This window comes from Gymnodraco acuticeps, unplaced genomic scaffold, assembly GCF_902827175.1.
Source record: "Gymnodraco acuticeps unplaced genomic scaffold, fGymAcu1.1, whole genome shotgun sequence".
NCBI classification, from domain to species: domain Eukaryota; kingdom Metazoa; phylum Chordata; class Actinopteri; order Perciformes; family Bathydraconidae; genus Gymnodraco; species Gymnodraco acuticeps.
The window spans coordinates 1,641,067-1,658,190 of record NW_022990940.1 but is presented as its reverse complement, the minus strand read 5'-3'; the positions used below and the strand labels follow the sequence as shown (position 1 = coordinate 1,658,190).

At 39.7% G+C, this 17,124-nt stretch overlaps 2 protein-coding genes across 7 annotated transcripts in view; one reads left to right on the top strand and one right to left on the bottom strand.

Annotated features, from left to right (window-relative positions):
• Positions 1–7,882, bottom strand: part of LOC117558413 (laminin subunit alpha-3-like) — a 57,788-nt gene extending 49,906 nt beyond the window's left edge. For all 5 annotated transcript variants that reach the window (XM_034234601.1, XM_034234602.1, XM_034234606.1 and 2 more), the window contains exons 1-2: positions 7,349–7,882; positions 6,716–6,868 (exon numbers count right to left, since the gene is read on the bottom strand). In XM_034234601.1, the coding sequence (XP_034090492.1) occupies positions 6,716–6,868; positions 7,349–7,600 (405 nt within the window). In that variant the 5' untranslated portion in view covers positions 7,601–7,882. The remainder of the gene's footprint in view (positions 1–6,715; positions 6,869–7,348) is intronic.
• A 1,143-nt stretch (positions 7,883–9,025) lies between these two features.
• On the top strand, positions 9,026–17,079 carry vps4b (vacuolar protein sorting 4 homolog B). Of its 2 annotated transcripts, XM_034234624.1 has the most exons (13): positions 9,026–9,192; positions 10,008–10,119; positions 10,304–10,404; positions 12,504–12,615; positions 12,790–12,940; positions 13,099–13,157; positions 13,325–13,444; positions 13,593–13,749; positions 13,868–14,016; positions 14,904–14,985; positions 15,068–15,287; positions 15,371–15,511; positions 15,601–17,079. In XM_034234624.1, the coding sequence occupies exons 1-13, from the start codon at positions 9,172–9,174 to the stop codon at positions 15,700–15,702; spliced, it is 1,527 nt and encodes a 508-aa protein (XP_034090515.1). In that variant the 5' UTR covers positions 9,026–9,171; the 3' UTR covers positions 15,703–17,079. The 2 variants fall into 2 exon arrangements, with proteins under 2 accessions (XP_034090515.1, XP_034090517.1); XM_034234626.1 differs by lacking the exons at positions 9,026–9,192; positions 10,008–10,119; positions 10,304–10,404 and adding an exon at positions 10,899–11,409.
• The last annotated feature ends 45 nt before the right edge of the window (positions 17,080–17,124 follow it).

Here is a 17,124-nt window from a genome sequence, read left to right as displayed (position 1 = left end):
TCCTCATACACATACAAGGTATAAGGTTTCCAGACCTCCCCTAACCTTCTAATTAACACAAGGAGATACAGCCAAACAAGTCCCTCATGACCAAACACCATTTTTACAACAGCGGGCTACACTTGTCGTTTTGTGTGAATTCATTTTGACAAAAACACACAAAGTCTACTAAATATTTTGACCCCGGACATTTCATGCCCACTGGTTGTTTCGGTGTGTGTGTGTGTGTGTGTGTGTGTGTGTGTGTGTGTGTGTGTGTGTGTGTGTGTGTGTGTGTGTGTGTGTGTGTGTGTGTGTGTGTGTGTGTGTGTGTGTGTGTGTGTGTGTGTGTGTGTGTGTGTGTGTGTGTGTTATAATTTCTGGCTGATTGACTGCTGACAGTTGATGCCTAGTTTGTGTGTGTATCAGTGTGTGTGTGACAGCTCAAGAGTGATAAATATGCCCCGTTAAGCGTGAACTGCAGCACTGCTTCACTTGATACTTGTCTGCGCTCCAGGTCATATAGCCGTGGAGTGGTTTCACAGAAAGATCAGAGATATTAAAAAATGGCCTGATAGCGTGACCCTTTCACCGTTGTTGCTCCTGCTGCTGTGCCTGCCACGTGGATCTCTTCAATTATAATCTCTTTGTGTTACTCAAATGAAGTGTACTGTTAAATGGACTGGTTAGGAATTTCTTAAGTGCTTGTTGCTTTATTTCATAATCCATTTGTTTGATATTTAAATATGTTTGCCCAAATAGCAGGTATTGTATGCTACCATGCAGAGAGGAAATGTGTAGACATAACATGTAAACCCTATATTTAATCTTATCGAATGTTAAAGGTCCCATGTCATGCTTTTCCGGTTATTACCCGTCCCCTTGTGTGTTATGTAGCTTTTTATGCATGTAAACGGTCTGCAAAGTCACAAACCATCAAAGTACACCCTGTAGCGAGTAAAACTCTAACACAGAAAAGACCCATCTATGCTGCCCCAGAACGCCTCGTTGGAGATTTTTCTTTTTCAATTTGTTTCTTCCTGGTCATAGTGACGTAACGCTGCGGAGCTCCGCACACACACACACACACACACACACTCACACACTCACTCAGCCTTATATTTTCTCAGCCGCGGTGCTGCGCGGAGCTCCGTACACACACACACACACACACTCAGAGCTCAGGCTGTGTGTGTGTGTGTGTGTGTGTGTGTGTGTGTGTGTGTGTGTGTGTGTGTGTGTGTGTGTGTGTGTGTGTGTGTGTGTGTGTGTGTGTGTGTGTGTGTGTGTGTGTGTGTGTGTGTGTGTGTGTGTGTGTGTGTGTGTGTGTGTGTGCTCAGGCTGAGCTCCGCGGTGACTCGCAGAAACCCAGAGCCATATAATAGATGCCATCTCTCTATATGGCGCTGGCAGAACCCATGCAGCAACCAGGAAACGACACCATTAATCCAGCTCACACTGTCGGCTCCTCGAGTCTCAAAGGGCGGAGCAGCGAGCCCCGCAACGTCCCGCCAACACGGCACCCAGACCCCACGCAGCATTCTCATATGTTTGTCATTACTGGTGTCATTTTCTGGTTGCTAACAAACGCCATTGTAACACAAACACTGATGTCCAGCTGTAACGGTGGTTGACTAATCAGAACAGAGTGGGCGAGCTGACCAATCAGAGCACAGTGGGCTCATAGGGAGGGGGGGGGGAGGAGCGCCAACAAGGCGTGTAGGACAGAGAGTGAATACACATACTATACAGAGATGCTGTATGAGAAAACCAATGTGATTTTGGAACATTGAACAATGTAAATCTATTCTAATAGACCTCAACAATGGAATTATGATCAGTAGAAATTGACCTTTAAACAGGCGGGAAATGTAAGCTACCAAGCCAACATCATAAGTAGATTTTCAGCAAGTGAAGTCAAGAAGCAGATAATTGAAAGTCCAAGTCCCAAAGGCAGAGCTAAGAGGACTAAATCTGCAGTAGTGAGATCACAATCCTGACAGATAGAATACCAATCTGAGCGAGCTCCCGAGAGTCTGATGTGAGATCAGAGGAATGCAATTCAAAGGAGAGGAGGCTTCACCTTCTGTTGGAGTGGATCAGCCCTGCCAGACAGAGCGTGCTGCGGCCCAGTGGGGTGGAGCGTTTGGCCTCCAGTTTGTGACAATGCAATGTACAACTGTTTGTCTTTGTGCAACAGGTGGGCTGTGAAAAAGGGGAGAGGGGTGGTCTGGTGTATTTTTCTCTGTCTCCATGACAGAATTAGTTATATGGTGGCAAGGAACAGTCACAAGAAACATGTAACAGAAAACATACAGCTTGTACAAGTTTATACTTGATAGCAGTCTTCATATTGCAAAAGCCTGAGGTGCAGCTGCTTAATAAAAGTATATTCCTGCGTTGAACATTACATGTTGACCTATTTAATAAAAGTATTTATGAGCATTACAAAGCCAAGCAGAGTTCAATATGGGCTCAAACAAAAAGCATTCAATATCAATGTATGTTCAGGTTTGAAGGAGAAAATGTGTATTTTGAAATTATTTGTTCAAAGATATATTTTCAATTGAACTATGAATCTTTCTCAGACCAAATACAATTTCCTTATTGAAAGACCTTGACGTTCACTCCAAATATAAAAGGAGTAATGATTGCAATGTTTCAGCAAAATATGTATGGGAAATGTATGTAATATTGAAATATTATACTAATGCAGTTTGTATTCCAACTTTTACATGAGTGTATTTCTGATAGCGTTGTCGAAGGGTCTATAAAAACTCCTGCTCCGTAACACATCCCATTGCATCAATGCCTGCGTCACTAAACACGTGACAACTTGTTGGTATTTCCACGTGTGAATTAAAGGCTTACAAAAGGTGAATAGAATCCCAAATTAAATCCCACAATCTTTTCCACATCGGAGCTCCAGATTTAGGAGGAACTGCAGTCCAACAGTCACCCGTGATGCCAGACTGCTATACTGCTGAAAAGCAGGAGGTGGCTGGAAGCTCTATAGTAAATAGCTGCTGGGTTGGCCTGGCGCCTCAGGCAGCCCGGCTAAAGCGGGAACTTACATCACCTCCATCGTCACCACAGCAATAGGGACATGTCTAACAGCCAATCTTGTCTCCAGGGTCGGACTGAACCAGCTGCCCTATATAAACAAAGCTTTATTACCAAGCCTATACAACAAATAAAGATAGATTTTCAGCAGCAATTCAATCAAATCTTTGTCTCGGATTACATATTCAATATCCATAACACTCTGATTTGGATTATAGCCTCTACATATCTGCAAACCACCTGTTGCATGATTTGAAGGATATACAGCAATGCATACCAGCTCAAACATGCAAGCAAGCAAATGTATGGTTGTATTCTACTCAGTGAGAGTGAGGAAGACAAGTGAATGTGTTCAGTCTATCACTTGTGTGTTCCTATGTGTTCTCTGTTTAAGTACTTTCTCACCAAATTACACCACCTCTTCATTTCTTTCCATTTAATGAGTGAAAAGAGAAGGCCAGGTCACTTTCAGAGAAGCATAATAAGAACCAAACCTTTGTGAGAGTCTGGGAGCACAGAAAGGATGTCACACAATACCGCCTAGAAGGATTCTAACACAAAAGGGGGCGACGGCTGCAAATAAAACATTCAAACCAACTTCGGTGGGAGGTGGACCCCTTAGAGAGGGGCTTATGTTCCAGGGAACTTTTAACAGTGCCAACGCCTTTGCACTAACCTGAACCAGATCAAATCAATGTTCTTACTTGCATGTCCCATACAAAGTGAAAAGAATGTCCAATATCATAGCATATATATAAATAACATATAAATCCCAGATAAACACAAAGATGTTCTGTCAATCAACACATTTAAGCCACAAAAACATCACACACACCATTGACACAATAAACACCTCTCACCTACAGACATAATACTTCACTTTCACATATTCATGCCAGTTCCTTTAAAATGTATCCAACAACTCAGAACTTTACTATCTGATATTCATTCAATAACGATGCCGACCAATCAGATGGGAGACAGACAGCAGTAAACCCTGGTATGTTTGTCTCACATGGTCTACTCTGGGCTCACTCAGACAGATAAGCACATGTGGTCAGGGCTCCTAAAATACATTCCCCAGAAAAAACGAGTGACTGGCCCTCTGATATGTGGTGTAAATGTTTACCAAGACAATGGCTTGCCTACTGTGTTCTGCAAATAGCTTAACAAGAGCAGAAGTTCCTGGAAAGGCCTTTATTTATTGGGCACAGACATAAAATGCATCTATAATGGGATGGACAAGAAATGTTTTACTGGGTTTTGATTTATGACCGAATTAATAATAATAATAATAATAATAATAATCCTTATATTTATTATAGCGCTTTATCAAAGACTCTCAAAGCGCTTTACAAATACACATTACACATACAGATCATACATGTAATGGTCATCTACTGTGGACAATACCCACAGGATCAAATTCGGGTGAAGTGTCTTGCCCAAGTACACAATGGCCTGACGCAGTGGGGCAGGAGCGGGTTTCGAACTGGAGTTCCCCAACGCTCCCTTGATCTGATGATCAAACGCACAGACCACTACGCCACCCGTCCGAATTAAGAGGTGAAGAGAAAAACCCTTACATGGCAAAAGCATTTTTTGTGAAAATCAATTCAGAAATGCTCCCACATACAGTATGTGGTTTCCTCAAGTGCATTATTTTTGGGCCAATAATTAGAGGTAGATTAGATGTAGACACTCCATATGTGCCAAACACCATTTGTATCCATACAGTAGCCAATTGAGGATTATTGAGGTTATTTCCTGACTGGGATTTGTCATGGGTCACAGGTCAAAAGCCAAGAGGTCACAATAACAGCGAGCAGGTAGCCTCTCATTGGGACAGGGCTTGTTCAGATGAGATTTATGAGCTGGAGGCAATTGAGAGAGTAATGACTCTCATGTCAGCATGTAAATAGTTAGTAAAAGTGGTAAACACAAAGTTGTGTAAGATTGTGATCCCCTGAAAATGTAACATATTGACTGATGATGGCGCTTAATGAAAAGTCAAGGGATCACAAGAGTCATTACAATTCATGCTTAGGGGCACATGATTGTGTGTACCCCAAATATTCATGGCAGTCCCTCCAATTGCTGTTGAGACATGCGTCTAAAATGCAAAAATGTCAACCTCACAGGGTCTTTATGAGGTAGAGTCAGAAGATCACCAGAGTCACTGGGGTTTTTGTGAGTTCACTTTAAGTTAGAATAGTCCAGCTTTAAACTTGGCGGACGGTGCTTCAAACGGTCCTCTATACAGGACAAAAACGGAAACAGCCCTGTCAGAAAAGGCCTCTCTCTTTGAACCTCACCATTATAACATAGACATCAACTGTGATGCTATCTAATATATCTAGAGAGCTACATAGACAACAGCAGAACAGCCACCTGCGTTGATCTTGAAAGAAACCACAAAAGTCATTCAGCTCGGTCTAGCCCACATAGTTCATTTAACACATCATTTATCCAGTGGATTTGAAAAAATGTACAAAGCTATCAAAGCCTCAGAGTCAAACCACCTAAGGCATGAAATGCATTTGTAGGGTGAAATAAAAACAGATGCCAAAAGAAAAAGCTTATTTACAAAACCCAAATCAGATATAATAGAATTTATCATTATGTGATTTGTATATTTGTTTCTTTCTCTCAAAGAAGGTGTGAGTATGATAGTTTGTTGATTTGATAAATCCAAGGATGAATTAATAAGGATAATAAGAATAAAGCTCCCCACAGAGTTTTCACACAGAGTCCCTTTCTCTGCTGCGTACACAGAAGAGTGAAACAACGGTATGGCATGCCTCTATGGCAGGTGAGCACTGTTTACAGTGTTGGTGGATGCATCAGATGCCATGGAAAGAAATATGTGTGGGACAGGTGCGTGTGTGTTTATGTGGTTTAGGTGGTGGTGTTGTAGTGAAAGAAGGCTTGGTGTTGAGTGCTTGGTAGTCACCATCATGCTCTTTTTAGCACACCATAATACAATAATGCTACTTTCCCGGCTCCCAAATAAACTGAGAATTACCACGTATTAGTGTCAGACATCCCTACAGGCCCTGCATGCGTCCATCCTCTTGTAAGTATGAACTATATTTAGCCATGTAGGATCTTTGCCCAGCTCAGTCTGCCTAAAAATAAAGATAGAAAGCCTGCACCCATGCATTGTCTGACACAGTACGCACTGTGGGCCAAAGATGCAACACGTGTGGAGAGGAGCTAATTTGTTGCTCTCTTTTTGAAGTCTACTCCAGAACTCATCAAAACCCTCCATACACAAGAGGTCCACCTGTACTCTTCAAATCTGATATACATCCTTCTGATCCCTAATCCAGAGAAAGAATTCCTCCCTTTCCTCACGCTAGATAATTGAGCGTGAGGTGCAATTTGATGGGCTATGAGCCAATCTCATTCCAGAGACAGGGGTCATGATGAATCTGATTCCTGGCAAGCATCCAACTGCAGGACATTATTCACATGATCACTGCTGGCTGAGGTGATAATGCTCATTGTGTAACACTTTTGGATATTTTGTGAATGCAACACCATGAGTGAAACACCTTTCTTCTAGCATTTCTAAAACAAATAAGCAGCAGCAAAACACAGTGAAAATAACAGGTAAAAAACATTGCTTAATTCACATTCATAGCAGCAGAGTAAGGTATGATAGTCTTACCTGCTTAAGGTCCAGGGTAACGTTCACCTCGTTGTAGCCCTGGCCCATGGAGAGAGGAGGGCTCTGCCACCATCGCTCTGTCCCATCAATTGCGTTTGTCACCGGGTGGGCTTTGTTAGGGTCAATGGCGTTGCAGTAGTCACAGTACTGACCCTAAATAGTGTCAGATTGTTGGTATTCAGATACACACCCAAATATGTTCAGAAAAACAGTTGAATGATTTATAATGGAACAGGCAAGCACTTGCAAATCACTTTTTCAATGCTGCTATGGGGGATATTACAACCACAAGCTAATCTTAAATTTGGACCAAAGTTTGTGCATGTCCATGCCAAACCTCTGTAACAAACTTCAGAAGTACTCCTGCAGGACAACACCTTTTTAGAAAGGGCATTTTCTTTGGAAAACTCACCTACATTGGGATAAGACAATTTGCACTTATACAAATAAACTTTTGTAAGAGGCCATATTGACAAAACAAAAAAGGCTGGAATACTTTCTGTCAATAGTTATGATTTAAAACTAAACTTTAATTATATTCACTCAGCCACAATACAGCAGTGTCTGCATATTCTTAATATTAACTTTTAAGCACAATCCAAAAGCTTTAGTAAGAATGTAACTTTTTCTTACCGGTATATTTTGAGAAGGAAGTCCGTAGGTCAGACCCCCGACAAGCTTACAGTATAACTCATGTCTCGGTGTCCCATTCTCATCCTGACCGCAGGTTGCTGTGGCAGAGATATTAGACACATCAGCGAGGTTGAAATACGGAGGGCTTAAACTATAACCAGAAGTTCCTTGTGCATCTGCGTCCCTGAAAAGTGTTACTGAAAAGGTAACAATTACAGCGAGGAGATGAGCTCCTCTCATCCCTCTCGCCATGTTCCGTTTTAGAGATCCCAGTAGATGCAGAGAGCAACACGCAGCGTGCAGGTCTTGTCATCTATAGATCTCCATGAAATGCGCCCAAGGGCTGCGTGAGTGCGCAAAACTCTTTTAGTAGGAATCCGATAATGTCAATGACAGAGCGTTAAGTTGGTCTGCTGCTGTTAAGGATGTACTCTCTTTTTGACGCATGTTTCCGAACTAACAACCCCACTTTCCCGTATTCCTAACCAAAGTGTGCGCCACAGTGGAGCTATCAGGTGTCAGGCTGTCGACGGTCTGAGCTCGATGCTAATAGTGAGTGGGGCCAAAGGTCTCTATCACCGTTTACACTGCGTTTCCCAGCAGCACCTCTGTGGTCCCTTTCTTTCCTTTTCACATGACATGAAAACTATATTTTACATACAAGTTTAAACATGCATATGTGCATACTAATTATTTGTAGAATACATTTTTGTTTCCTAGAAGTTTACGATCTTCTTTAAAGTGATCGCTTTTTATAATTGTGCTTGTTTGAGCTCAATTAAAATAGGCTGCCACTTGTGCAAATGCAAAAATAAAATGTAAGTTTGATTATTAAATTAAGATAACATTTTATAATCATCAAACTGCTGCTACTGTTGATATTGAGAAAAACACAAAATATCATATATGATTACATTAATATATTTTATTTGTCATCATTGTTAACTTATGTCACTTTGTCTTATCCTTGTCTTTTTATTGTTGCCATTTTATCTGATTATATATTTTAAATCTAATGCTTGTATATGCAACCAGGGCTTTTATTGCTGAGTTGACCTGTGTTAACCTACATATATCAAATAAAACTCAAACTTGAACTATGACGATGGTTAAGAAAGCTTTTAAGGCATACACATGTTTTAATTATCATTTTTATTAATATTGTATAATTCATATAATTTTATATATGTTTAAGTTTTGTGAAAGTGTAGTATCACTAACGCAGGATCAGAGGAGCCCCAAACATGTACCCTATGCTATGTACCCTACCATTGATTTGCAGGGTTCCTCCTACAGTGATCTTAGGGCGACATCTAGTGGATAAATCATGATCACATGACAATGATTACTGAAGTGTTTGAGGTATTGCGCACACGCACACCACTGGAGCCTCCGGTTTTCCATTTCACTTGGTCTTTTGAATAAGAGCTACAATATTGTGTTACAACTTAAACAAATCCTCTCCGTCTTACTTTACGCAAAGTCTTTTCACTTAATTCCAATTTCTAGAAATAATTCAGAGTGAACGCTCATCATTAGGCTATATAATTATGATACAGCCGTTTCTATTTGAGTCATTCATACAGTGGCTCAGCAACTTGTGTTGTGTCGTTGTGTCTCTGTAACTAGAACAACAACAATCAAGCATCGTGACTCACTGGCAGGAGGGTTTCCGCGTCCCAACATCGCTGCCATTCCTCTGACAGGACTCATGTGTCATAGCTGAGGGAGTTGTATGCATACAGGAACTTGTTGTGCGCTAGCATACGACTGGGTACACGAAACCTGAATCTGTTGTGTTTTGAATTCTGACAGGACTCCGCATGGAGCCCACTACTCTACAGGTAGGATGAATAACTTTACTTAATTAAGACTGCAGCTCTTCGTTTCTCGGTAGTGGACTGTAAGAAGTGTAGTATCTCGGATAAAAGCAAACAGAGTGTATGCCCCGAATGCAAACCAACAGGTTTCATTTTGACGAAAAGCCTAATGTGGATTCAGTCTTCAGTCGTGTTATTGTACAATAGCAGAATTGGCCCTTTGAATGCGGAATATGTTGTGTCAATATGTATGTTCTGCAAGAGCTGACTGAACTACATCATTGACCAAACCTAGTGATTAGTCCACAGATTCAATGCCAGTCTGTGAAATTATTCATTTAACTGTCTATAAAATGTTTTAGGCAGGAAATGAACACAAAGTTCTATGTGTTATCTGATTGGTTTAGAAAGACAGCTGTTAGCAGTGTAGTCGTCTTTCATTGGTTAAAATAGTAGTAGTAACCCTGTACTCTAATTACAAACCTTAGGTTTTATAATATAAATAGCTTTTTGTTGAGAAAAGTATACAAAACTGAGGGAAGTTATACATAAAAAACGTTTCAGCAGCAATTTAGGCACTAAAACAGTATGGTCTCATCAGATTTCCACAGGCAGATTTAAACTGACTTTACAATTAATGCAAGTCAACAGTAATAAGGTCTGAATATTCGGATAAGATGTGATTCCCTGTATACATTTGCATTAAAGCCACAAACACTACAAACTACTATATATATCATTTTAGAAAACTGGTTTCAGGGCCCTGGTATCATGGAGTGATATTAATAAAAGCTTAAGATATGATTGTATGTGAAATATTAATGCACTTTCTCTCATAGAAAGCTATTGCTGTAGCACAGAAGGCTTCAGTGGAAGACCAGGATGGAAACTATGAAGAGGCAATCCGCTCCTACCAACATGCTGTCAAGTACTTTCTGCACATTGTAAAACGTGCGTCACTACAGCTGGAAACAAAATTCATATAATGACACATGAATGAAAGTGAAATTACCCTATTAACGTTTTTGTTACTGCAAGTTTTAGGTGCTTTCAACATTATAACTTTTAGTTTATAAATGTTTGAGGCAGAAATGATTACAGAATGCTACTCAATACATTTGATCCTTTCCATCAGGTGAACCCCAGGGTAAAGAAGGCAACCAAAAGATCAGAGATAAATGTAAACAGTACCTGGACCGAGTGGAAGAACTACAGGAGTATCTAGTGTATAAAGAGGTTGTTATAATGTATTTACATGACATTTGGGTAACAAATATTGATATTATTTTTCATAATGCCAGAATCTGTGATATGTTTTGAAGTTCACATAGTGTGGATGTGCTTCAGCATGAGTGGACCTGTTGCTTACTTTTACTTAGGCCTAATTGAAATGCTGTTTATATGATCCAGTGGCAGAAGAGATATTAGGATGTTTTACTTCAGTACATGTAGCGAAACCACAGCATACAAAAACTCTGTTACAAGTAAAAGTCCTGCATTCAAGCTTTTACTTAAAGGTGTAACTCATTGTAATCCTTTTTGTGTTGGCCTACTGCTGGTTTCCATTTAAGCACAAGGTTCAGGAGCCTCCAACTTGTAGGCTCCTCAACAATGTTACTGTAGGGTACTTGAGTGCATGCTAAAAAGTTACCTTTCACAAATTAAATTAAAGTCAGAATGACAAAGGTTAAAAGTTATCTCATAGTCTGGCAGTGTCCATTTGGATAAACCTGTAGTGTAGACTGTAGCTAGCCTATAAAAGGGAACGGGGATTGGTTTCAACAAACAAAAGACGCCGAATATCAGGCTACATGACAGACAACGAAAGAGTTGTAGTAATATGAGACAAGAGTAAGAAACAACATTGGATCACACGGGAAGAAAACGTGGTGACGATTGATCTAATATCTTCCCTCAATGCTTTATTTTATATAATTTAAAAATAGAAACGCAGTGTACTCTGAACTGTAGCCAACCGTGGGTACGTCTTGACGTCATTACATTCCGTGCACGCGAGTATCGACTTTTCAATGCGGAAGTTTCCTACTCGATTTGACTCGGGAGCGATCTTAGAAACGAAAACAAGCGTCAGAAAAACAGCGATTGTCGACTTAACACTCTACGTGTAGGGTTACATTATAAAGCAGTGTGTTTTAAAAGGGTTTCCTCACGACGGAGCTACGTCGGTTTCTATTATTGGACAAGTGATCAGCCATTATGGCTACCAACAATAATTTACAGGTAAGTTGAGCAGGACAAACACCCAGGGCTGGCTTAAATACGCGTAAATAACCCAACATAGATGTTCACATGTGGAGTTAACTGTAAAAGGATTCTAGTTATTGACCACTGAAACCTCTGGCCTTGTTTTGTCGAGTGGTGTTCGGTGTAAATTCTTCCGACTGTGTAAAATAGCATTAGCTGCTGGTTAGCATGGCTAGCTAACATGGGCATGAATTTGGCAGTTAACTTGTCAACAACGCAGATCAAAACCGTGTGAAATGGTGGCATATGTGTTATTAAAGCTTGTATTTAACTTTGTTACAGTATACGAAATCGTTGCAATTGCCATATATCATTAGCGTTAGCCTGTATTGACGAACAAAACACATAGCTAAGGAGATTAACGTTGCTAGCTTGCTAACTGTTTTTATGTGGCCTTTAAATAGAAATCCACTTCAAAAAGAAAGTACAACAGTTAACGTTATATCATTTAGGAGTTGTGTTTTATGTACCCATTGTGTTATAGTTACATACTGTATAGCTACGGTAAAAAAGGCAGTGAAAGAATGAATCCAGGTCCACTCCTACCTCGGTGTGCGTAGTGTCATCACACGAGACATTTGAAGTATAACATCTGATATTCACACATTAATTTGATAGATACATCTCAATATAGAAAGGTTGCCTGCGACTTGACATATTCACTTTTTTAGTGTGCGTTTCACAACTTTCGCACGGGTTTATTGCCAGGTAGGTTCACACATACGAGGAATTTGACTTGATGTCATGGTGCATACATCGAATATAAAACAAAAAATCTCTATCAAACAAAAAATCTTTAAGGACACTGTAATAAAATATAGTTAAATAGCAATCAAATAAAGCAGTAATTTACAGCGGAATGCAATGAGTTATAGAATATGTGCAGTAAGCAGTATTTGAACATTGTGTGCATTAATGTAATGCATATAGAGTTAGATGTTTGTTTTGGTTGTTTGTGTCCATAATTCAAACTCATGAACCTCAAACAGCTATCTGTTTGCGTCGTCAATTGTAGAACCTGCACAGTCAGGTTATACAATTTACATTATTCTGTGTCTCTTTTATTTTAGAAAGCCATTGATCTTGCCAGCAAGGCTGCTCAGGAGGATAAAGCTCAGAAATACGAGGAGGCTCTGCGACTTTACCAGGCTGCTGTTCAGTACTTCCTCCATGTGGTGAAATGTAAGGCACAAAACAGCATATTGGCATTAAGTGTATTATTTCTGTATACGATCATAATAGCAGTGATGGCAAGTATCATTTAAATAAATGACACCTTTTGTGAAGTCTCTTTCATGAACACATGCTTAAATGGGAAATAATTTGTGTGTACCTTTTTGTTGTTATTCTTCACAGATGAAGCCCAGAGTGACAAAGCTAAACAGAGCATCCGGGCAAAATGTGCCGAATATTTGGACAGAGCAGAAAAGTTGAAGGAGTATCTAAAGAAGAAAGAAAATGCTCCCCCTGCAAAGCCTGTCAAAGAGTCCCAGTCTGACGACAAAGGGTGTGTATATGGGTGGGACAGATGTGAAAAATCTGTGTGCATGGAAAATCTGTGTTCCTTTGAGATATATATAGAAGTAGAGATATAGTACATTCTTTTTTACTAGATATATAGGCACAATTGTAGACTTATTTTTAATTATATCTTTGTGTCTCCAGGAATGAAAGCGATGAAGGGGACGATCCAGAGAAAAAGAAGTTCCAAAATCAGCTCTCAGGTTAGTAATGTTCTTTTTGAGGGTCATTGGGCCTGCTGCATACTTAATTAAAATATCAGAATTAATGTTAATATTTGTTTATTTTTTGTGATTTTCTTTTACATGCAGTCTTTCCTACATCTGACCTTATTAAGACTTTTAGAAATGTACTGTGTTCTTCTTTCCAGGTGCAATTGTTATGGAGAAACCAAACATCAAATGGAATGATGTTGCTGGACTAGAGGGAGCCAAGGAGGCACTGAAAGAAGCTGTTATTCTTCCGATCAAATTCCCCCACCTTTTCACAGGTAATACATCTTAATCATTAGAAAGGCTTCCTCGTAACTTTGCCCTTGAATGACAGAAGCCAACATCTTTGTTCCAAGAAACAGTCAGAGTGCATTTGAGGATTTCTGTTGACACTATAGCCTAAATTACCTCTTTGTTAACTGACAGGAAAGAGAACACCATGGAGGGGGATCCTTCTCTTTGGACCTCCAGGTACAGGAAAGTCCTATCTGGCTAAAGCTGTTGCCACGGAGGCCAACAACTCAACCTTCTTCTCCATCTCCTCGTCTGATCTTGTCTCCAAATGGCTGGGAGAGAGTGAAAAGTAAGTTCTATTAAGAGTAATCCACCAACGCAAAGTAGAGAAAAGTTAAGCATAACATATATTGCGGCCAGCAGAAAGTTGTTTTTTCGTTTTAGTGAATTTCCCTTTTGCTTCCCAGGTTGGTGAAGAATCTGTTCACCCTTGCAAGGGAACACAAGCCTTCTATTATCTTCATTGATGAGATTGACTCCCTGTGTGGCTCAAGAAGTGAAAACGAGAGTGAGGCTGCTCGCCGTATTAAGACAGAGTTCCTGGTTCAGATGCAGGGTAAGTCTGATAAACGATGGTTTATTTACTAAATGAAGCAACATTTTTTTGTTTCTATATGCATCCTACATTTTCCCTGGAATCATTTTAGTTGGGAAAGACAAATGTATCAACATAAAAACTCCAGCTGTGCTCAGGAAAAAATTAAAGCTGCAATGTCTGGGTGACTACAAATAATAATATCTGGGTTGTTTGGTCCCTTAATACACAAGCCCAATGGCAACAAATTGAAATGTATTTTTATTTATTTTTAATCTTAAGATGTGGCTTACTACCTCTTTACTTCCCTATTAACGTATTATTCACTTATTTTTAACTAAAGTGTGATCAATTCAAATGATCAGTGAATCACATGAGGTAAAAATGATGATACGGTCACTCACACCCATAAAACGATGTCACAGTAGATATGCTTTCTGACAGGCGAGGGAAACCCCCTTCTGTGACGTCAGTGATTGCGGTGTGGCCCGGAAGTGCAGCATAGTCTATAGATGAAAAGCCACTGGCAACCATTCATTTAGGTGAAAAAAGGGGGTTATAGCCACTTTCTTCCTATTTTTGCTCAGAAATGTTTAAACTTCATCCCTGTTCAAATGTGTTCAAATGTTGCCGTATGCTTATCAATATTGATCTTATTTTCAATTGTCATTATTAAATGTGTTACAATTTCTTCAATACTCAGTTTGCAATAAAAGGTACTTGAGCAGAGTTGGTAAACTCTGTAAATCCCACTGCATTGACCATTAATAGGCAATGGTGCAATAATCTCATTTTGTAACTTGCACTTATAGAAAGCTGTAGGGAGCAATGTCAGTGCAAGTACCAAAGTGTGTTGTTAAAATGAAGAATTTAGATGTGTACTTAGTCTGACTTTTTTTGTTTTGCAGGTGTGGGGACTGACAACGACGGAGTGCTGGTACTTGGAGCAACAAACATCCCGTGGACCCTCGACTCAGCCATCAGAAGAAGGTAATTGTAACTACTCGGTGAAAGATGTTAGTAACCATGTTGTCACTCTCATTGACTGACTGTACACCAATAATACTCTCAGATTTGAGAAGAGGATCTACATCCCGCTGCCTGAGGAGCACGCCCGCTCCTTCATGTTCAAGCTCCATCTGGGCTCGACCCCCAACTGTCTCAACGAAACCGACTTTGTCACTCTGGGCAAGAAGACGAATGGATACTCAGGAGCTGATATCAGTGTCATTGTCAGAGATGCTCTCATGCAGCCTGTTCGAAAGGTCCAGTCAGCAACCCACTTCAAACGGGTATGTCTTTTAAAATATTTGTCACTGTTTTATACTATAGTGCAACATGTTATAGTTAACTAATTGTCACTTGTATAATTAAGGCACGAGGTCCGTCAAGAGATGACCCCAACATGTTAGTAGATGACCTCTTGACTCCTTGCTCACCTGGCGATCCCAGCGCGATTGAAATGACATGGATGGAGGTACCTGGGGAGAAGCTATTGGAACCTATAGTATGCATGGTAAGAATAAACAAAAATACCAAATGGTTATATAATTGCACATATGAGCCTCCGCTTTAATATCTTGTTATATTTTCTCCCCTTTTCAGTCTGACATGTTGAGGTCTCTGGCCAGCACAAAGCCAACAGTCAATGATCAAGATCTGGGCAAACTGAAAAAATTCACAGAGGACTTTGGACAGGAAGGCTAGGAGGGATAATTAAGCCAAGCCATACCAAAGCAAAGGAGTTGTCATTGTCTCTTCTTTTTGTACCTGTCCCTTTTTTCCCTCTCTATGTGTCTCATCATAACCATTCACCAGGCTTCGTGGTTTATCGTAAATGGACAAGATCACTGCGCTGTTCTGCCAATTTGATAACCACTAAAAGAGTGGAAGGACTGAGTTTTATTTCATATCAACCAAAAGACTTCCCATAGGCAGAAAATCGATACAACAAAGCTACTTGGGAAGCTAAAAGCAGACATACACACACATGATTGCAAACAAGGTTTTGGAAATGAAGATAATTTATTTTAAGTTTGGGACTAGCTCTTGCATCCTTTTTCTAGTCGGACTACATCTCACTAATAAATAACCCTTATGTATTCTCTATTTTATATTAAGGAAAAAAAACAAGCATTTTATAGTGTATACTGTATTTTGTGGAATGTTTAAATCTTGGGCTGGGGGAGTGAAGCGGGCATGAGTTCATAGGATATGTTGTGGTAAAATATGTCATTGTTGTCTCAAGGTGGTGAACGTTTAAGAGTTTGACACAGATACTCAGGATGAGAGCTATAGTAGACCCTTTTGAAATTCAAGTGCATCAAGTTTCCTACAAAAAAAGAGGGACATTGATGTTTGTTTACTTATTTTTCATTACAATTAAACACGCTACAAGGGTGGATCACCAATGGTGCCAGACCAGCATTATTTTACAATATTCAAGGACTCAAATGCTTTTAATTGCTTTGCACTCAGCTCATGAGTTAGGTTTCTCACAACATACTGTACATATGTTTCATTATTATCAATAGGCAATTAGGCATTGCTGGTTATCCAATATAAACTGCAAAATACTAAGCCTTATGTTAAGAAAAAGTCATTATAAATGTTGGTCAAACAAAACTTAGTTGGACACTGAAGGCTCAGGTGGAGAGATCTTCTTCTTGTATACCTAACAATATGGGAATATATCTCCAAGCATGAACTTTATGTAGCCATGAGTGGCAGTGTGCACCATGTGCCTTCTAGAGAAACTGCAAGATTGATTTTTTATTGGTTTATTTCTTAATTGGTCATACTTCTTAAATATCCAGTGCTTTGTCAATACAACTAAGAAATGTATGACACTTTCACATTTCATGTAAGCTCTTTTAGAGATTGTATACAAATGTGTTATTTTGCTCCTACGGTGTGCAAACTATCTCCTTTAAGTTTTGATGGGGAATATCTCTTACGTTACTGTAAATGTCTATACATATAGCCAACACTTGACCCTTTTCTTTGTGAAGAGGTGACAATGCATAAGAGTTTCTGTTTTTGTTTCAATAATGTAAATAAAAAGTTATAGCTACATAAAAAAAACAGTTTCCTTTTGTATCAAATTCAGGACTAATTTTTGTCAAGCAT